This window comes from Barbus barbus, assembly GCF_936440315.1.
Source record: "Barbus barbus genome assembly, chromosome: 16".
NCBI classification, from domain to species: Eukaryota; Metazoa; Chordata; class Actinopteri; order Cypriniformes; family Cyprinidae; genus Barbus; species Barbus barbus.
In genome coordinates, this window is record NC_136744.1 from 766,778 (window position 1) to 772,777 (window position 6,000).

Consider the following 6,000-nt stretch of genomic DNA (forward strand, 5'->3'; position numbering starts at 1 on the left):
GTAGTCGAGGTAATTCAGGACACGGATTCCCATCTGACTCAGAGGGGAGAGAGCCACGTCTATGCACTTCGTAAAAGAATTGCTAGAGCCAGCCCAAAGGGCAGGACCGTGTATTGATAAGCCACTCCCTCGAAGGCGAATCTCAAGAATCGTCTGTGATGGGGGGGCTATCTGGATGTGAAAGTAAGCGTCTTTCAGATCCAGCGAAAAGAACCTGTCCTCTGGGCGAATTTGTGAGAGGATCTGCTTCAGTGTAGTCAATCTGAACGGCCGTCTCATGAGGGCACGGTTCAGACGTCTGAGATCGAGGATGGGCCGGAGTTCGCCATTCTTTTTGGGGACGAGGAAATAACGCATGTAGAAGCCTGACTCGCTCTGAGCTGGGGGAACTATCTCTATAGCTCCTTTTGCCAGCAAATTCTTCACCTCGGCTCGCAGGATGTGAGCGTTGCTGCTTAGCACTGAGTTGGAAACCACACCACTGAACCGCGGGGGTCTTTGAGCAAATTGAAGTGAATAATCTCATTCTATAATCGCCAGAACCCAATGAGACACTCTGGGGATGGCCCGCCAGGCCTCGGCCCGTGTGGCAAGGGTGTTGGATTAATTTGGGTGGCGAGTCGCCGTGTGGGGACTCGACACACCTGTTAAGAGGAAGAGAAAAATTACTCCTTTGAAAATGTTTGTTTTACTTTTCCTCACTATACGGCTGTGTGGACGCTATTTGAACGGGCCCAGTTCACAACAGTATGTACACAAACACATTGCCGTCAGCACCCCGAGCTAAACGGGGTGTTCGGAGGCGTGACAGAGGCCGTTTTGGGGCGCTAGACTCTATGCTTCCATCAGGAGAGCAGTCAACCCCCCGTGGGCGTGGTCTAGAGTCTGAAGCTGACAGATAATCATAATGACAGCCTTTTCTATCGATTTGCCAAAAAAGTTCAAACCACTCATTAGAAGAGGGGTACTGATGATCTTTGTGTGTGAACACCCTGCGATTTGATATTTCTTCTCCGAGGTAACTGGGAGAGGAGAAACACGAGATCAGGGGAGGCGGGGTCAACTTTGTTGAAGTAGGATAACCGCGAGCTCAGCAAGGACAGCTTAATAGTGAAAATAGCGCTAGCAGATCAAAGAGCTGCAAGAGGCGCTAATCCTTACTGTAAACACACCGGCAGATCAAAGCGCTGTGTGCAGAGTGAAACACACGGGGCTATGTCAGCGCGCAAAAATCACTCAAGCCTGACCACTCAGCCCCGCGATCTCTGTCTCCCAGAGAGTGAAGCGGGGGAGGCGGGGCCAACCAGCGCAGTATTGTAAGATCTGTATAGAAGGATTGTGCCACTCCATACGATGAGGGGTGCTGACCCTCACGTGTTAATACACTCTAGCAGATTAAAGTGAGCACACGAGATAAACCGGCGTGCAATCACTCAAGCCTGATCGCTCCACGAGTTAAGTGTTTCTTCCTCTGAGGTGCCAATGAAGCCGTCTGTTTCTGAGGGAGCAGCTTCAGCGACTCACACGCAAAGCTGTCAAAGATAGCTTTCTACTCCGGTCCGCCCAAGAGGATACAGCCGCTCATGTAACGAGGGGCGGTGATTCTCACGTGTAAAAACACCGGCGGATCAGAGCGCTGTGGTAAGAGTGAGCACGCGGGCTCTTGAGCCGGCGTGGGGTCATTCAAAACCGGTTACTTAGCCCCGTGGCTCTATTGTTTCATTCTCCAAGCTTGCTGAGAGAGGAGAAACGGAAGTGAAGAGCTGCCTTCATAGAAGGCCAGCGAGTGGAGAAGAGCGAGACTTATACTCGAGTGAGCATTCTGCCTCAGTGAACTCACACTCACCGCCCTTTGCATCATGCAGAATTCCCTGCGCGAGCTACACTCGCAGTGCGACATTTGCAACAACGTCGCTTGAAATTTGCTCTTTTAGACAAATTTGATTTTAGACTCATCGGATGGCCGCAGGGGACGAGGCTGGCATCTGCACAGGTCGCTGGAGCAGCTCGAAGAGCAGACAGAACAGCGAGAGGGCGCAGAGGAAAAGGCAGCTTCTATCCACAGCGAGGCGTTTCTACGGCGAGCTTCTTCAGTCCCGAGTGTCAGTGAAGGGATGATCGTCGTCGCTGAAGAAGAATTGATCTGATTTCCTATGGCGAAGCGCCCGCTTATATAGCCAGATGGCCCCCGCCTTTTCTGGCGGGCTTTGCCACCATAGGCTCGTGCAGCGCCGCTCAAACTGCGTGATTGAAAAAGTCAATCCCCATAGCGGGAATCCCCAGTTTTTCCCCATAGCGTCTACCGACGCAGTATGAAGTATCGATAGGGAACTGGTTTTTACTGACACATGGCCTGACAGCATTTCACTACTGAAGCTCCTCGTCACCTGTACCGTTTCCGCACTCGTTTGACTCGCGCCTGGCAACGAGGCGAAGCTGGAGTGAAAAGTCTCCTATTTGATGTGCTCGTAAAGACGCTCTGCATCTAAAGAAATGCAGTTCTTTTCAAGAAAAAAAGAGACAGAATCAGCAGTTGTGAGAAGGGTGCCCCTGCCCCCGCCCCTGCGTTTGTGGTGGCTTCTACCAGTGCTATGAGGAATCATTCTCAGAATCTTGGGGTGTTGATGCCAGAATTTCGATTTTATTATCAGAGACAATAAAACCGAGAGACCCTGCAGTGAATCTGCCCGATTCTATGTTCGTTCATGCTTAAATACAGGTTTTGCCCCTAAGGCGTGTTCTATACATTTCCTATACTGTTATTGCTTAGCAGTCTCCATCTGTCTATACATTTCCTATACCGTTATTGCTTAACAGTCTCCATCTGTTTCCTAGAGCAGACAATAGGCCCCAATTTATGTTACGTTAAAGGAAGAGACCCTATCATGTCAAAACAGGATGTGCAGCTTTACCTTACACCATACATCTGCACATTCCATTCTTCTGCAGGCCTCTACACATGCAGGCAGACACAATTTTATAATAGTAGCATAACTTGATACATAAATGGCTATTTTCACATTGATTACACTTGATTCATTTGTATTTTGATTAATAAAACTCTTCGACACGTTACATATTTTTAACGCCGTTAAACTGGAAAATTTAATTGCCTGCGTTAACATACTAGTTTTGACAACACTATAGCAAATATTCAAAACATGAATGAAGGTCAAGGAGGATGAATGTTGTATTGATGAAAGCACTGTTTGTGTGTGTTTTGCAGACTCAGGCCCGCTGTTATCAGCTGCTGCTGTCTGTGTTCCAGCACTCGTGTCGCAGTCTCTCCACACCCTACATTCACTCGCTGGCGCCGGTGCTGGTGGAGAAGCTGAAGGCCGTTGAGCACAGCAGACCGTCCACACCTGCTGAGCTACAGGCCGTGCAGGAAGGAGTTAAAGTGTTGGAGAGCCTTGTGGCCATGGGAGAGGAACAGAACCGTAAGTGCTTTGTTGGGACAATGATTTTGGCAATTAACCCTAAAAAGCTACAGTAACGCATCTAACACTCGAATTTCTAACGTTTCTAAGTAAGTGTTCAGCATGATTAAAACATTGCTGTTAAACCTGTTTCACTCAATCTCCTCATGTTTTCTGTCGTCTGATTGATAAAAGCTCTTTTAGTGTAATTGTAGAAACGTCCAGCTTCAGCTGCTGCTTCACTTACTGGACTGAAGCAGCTCAGCTTTATTTGATTCTCCATCAATCATTTTTTAGTAAAATCAGTGCGTCTCAAATCTGATCTTCAGGATCTTTTGAGGAGCATTTCCAGAAGCTTTACTTTCACTGTTCCTCAGCGGAGGAATGATCTTCGTCTCACATCTTCTGAGGAGCGATTATTTCTTCATCTCTCAATCAGCATCGTATTGTATTAGGTTTTATGTTTGGATCATTTCAGTCTCATCTTACTAAGACATTATTGGAGATATAGAGCAACCACTGATATTTATATAATTTTATGTCAGTATCTGCTGTACTGTTATAAAGATATCATTGATTTACATTTATAAGCCGCAGAATTTCATTAGATAAATATCAGCATCTACAGCAAATTCATATTTTTTCTCAGTTTGAGTCTCTAAATAAAATTGAGCTGTGCATATTCTCACTATATCATGCTACATATGATTTCATACTGCGCAAAACACATTGACACTTTTTTTTTTTTTGGTCTAAAGGTTCAATACACTTATATTCCAAATTTTTAGATAAAAGCAAATTAAAAACAAAATTACGCCTTCCAAAGTTATGCAGTCTATTTATTAATGCGTTTACATTTTCATCACTATCTAACACCCTTTCAACAGAATAATTCATTTAAAAATAGGAAAATGAGCACCTTCATGTTAAGTTGTGATCCATCTTCCTCTCCTCAAACTCTTGGTCTGTCTCAAACAGGAGTTCAGTTACTGGCTCTGCTGGTCCCGACCCTCATCTCATACCTGTTGGATGAGACGACCTTCTCAACGGCTTCCACCGCCTCTAAAGGCCTGCATGAGTTTGCCCTTCAGAACCTGATGCACACTGGTCCTCTGTACCCTGCTGCCTTCAAGACTGTTATCGGGGCGGCACCGGAACTTAAGACCCGACTCGAGGCTGCCATCAGATCCAGACAAGCCAACAGTACAGCCAAGACTGCAGCGAGACAAACGCAGCCGACTGTACAAGCGGCTCCCACCATCAAACTCAAGACCAGCTTCTTCTAGTCACTGTACACACCTGTCCATCCACAGCGCTGCCTCATGTCATGTGGGTGAATTCAATCACCCTTATAAAGTGAATAAAGGTTACAGAGACATTCTCATAAGCTTCGGGTCTGTTAAAAGCATTAGTGCATCTTGTTTGTTTTTTGGGCACTTTTGAAATGCACCTTAAATGCAACTCAAGTCAAAATGAGGAACTTCATTTTCAAAGCTCACATAACACAGGTGGAAATATTAAAAATTCTCATTTACCTGAATATTTCCTTGACCACATTCCCATGTTTTTTTGTTTATAACTATGTTCTGCAATGTTGGTGTGTGTTTTAATTATTATTTTCTTTCTGATTATTTAAATGTCATATCAGTTTTTTTTTTTTTTTTCAAAAATTATGCTTGTGATTTTGTTAACTGATGAGCGTTGTTTTAAAATACTGTTCAAGATTATTGAAAGTGTAAACTACTTGACTTGTGCTGTGAATGTCAGTGTATACAGACTCAGAATCTCTTTAAATGATTTGCAGTCTGTGGGTCTAATGTATATTTTAGAGGTTTTGTTTGAGATTTTAATAACTTTATTGTAATGTCTGCTTTTTACTGGTTATTCCTAAAGTAAAACTATATGATATATAACTTTTGTCTGTCCACAAATAATGTTTTCATCAATATTTCTGAACTTTCCATAACAGACTGGATGGTTACCGTTGCGCACATCCTGATTTTGCCAAGTCCTAGTTGTCCTGAGACCAATATTTTTTATGATCACCTTGGGACAACAACTGCCTCAGCCAATCAAAGTTTATGACATCATCACTGTGTGCCCCCCTGCAGAGTCCACCAAAAAACAGTAACGCCCCTCTCGCAAATTCAAAAAAAAAAAGAAAAAAAGTGCACCTGTGAAGAGCGCAAGTAAAAAGGTAAGACAATGGCTTTTTAAGTTCTCCTATCAATTTACAACAGTATATTAATGATAGTAACCACCACCGATGTTTTAACATTACTTTGCATTGGCAAGTTAGGCTAAGCCATTCCTATCAGCCTAGGCTGATGTACTGTTAACTTTCTGGCTCCAGTTAAACATAAGTATTATTTTTAAATTGATTGATTGATTAATTTTATATGTGCCTATCAAAGGGCTGCGATTAAATAGTGGCCTTTTGCGAGCTTCCGGTTTATTATCGCTCGCACTGTTGCCACCGCAAATTTTCGTAATATTGCTGTCGTTAGCATATACTGTGCCACTGTCAATTTCTGTTGCGTCGCCAGTTGCATTCAAAGACAAATGAATTAACGAAAAGCGA

At 44.2% G+C, this 6,000-nt stretch overlaps 1 protein-coding gene across 1 annotated transcript in view; it reads left to right on the plus strand.

Annotated features, from left to right (window-relative positions):
• Positions 1–5,568, plus strand: part of LOC306882852 (HEAT repeat-containing protein 5B-like) — a 104,952-nt gene extending 99,384 nt beyond the window's left edge. The window contains exons 35-36 of the mRNA XM_079437815.1: positions 3,227–3,440; positions 4,398–5,568. Of these exons, the coding sequence (XP_079293941.1) occupies positions 3,227–3,440; positions 4,398–4,705 (522 nt within the window). The 3' untranslated portion in view covers positions 4,706–5,568. The remainder of the gene's footprint in view (positions 1–3,226; positions 3,441–4,397) is intronic.
• Positions 5,569–6,000: the final 432 nt, after the last annotated feature.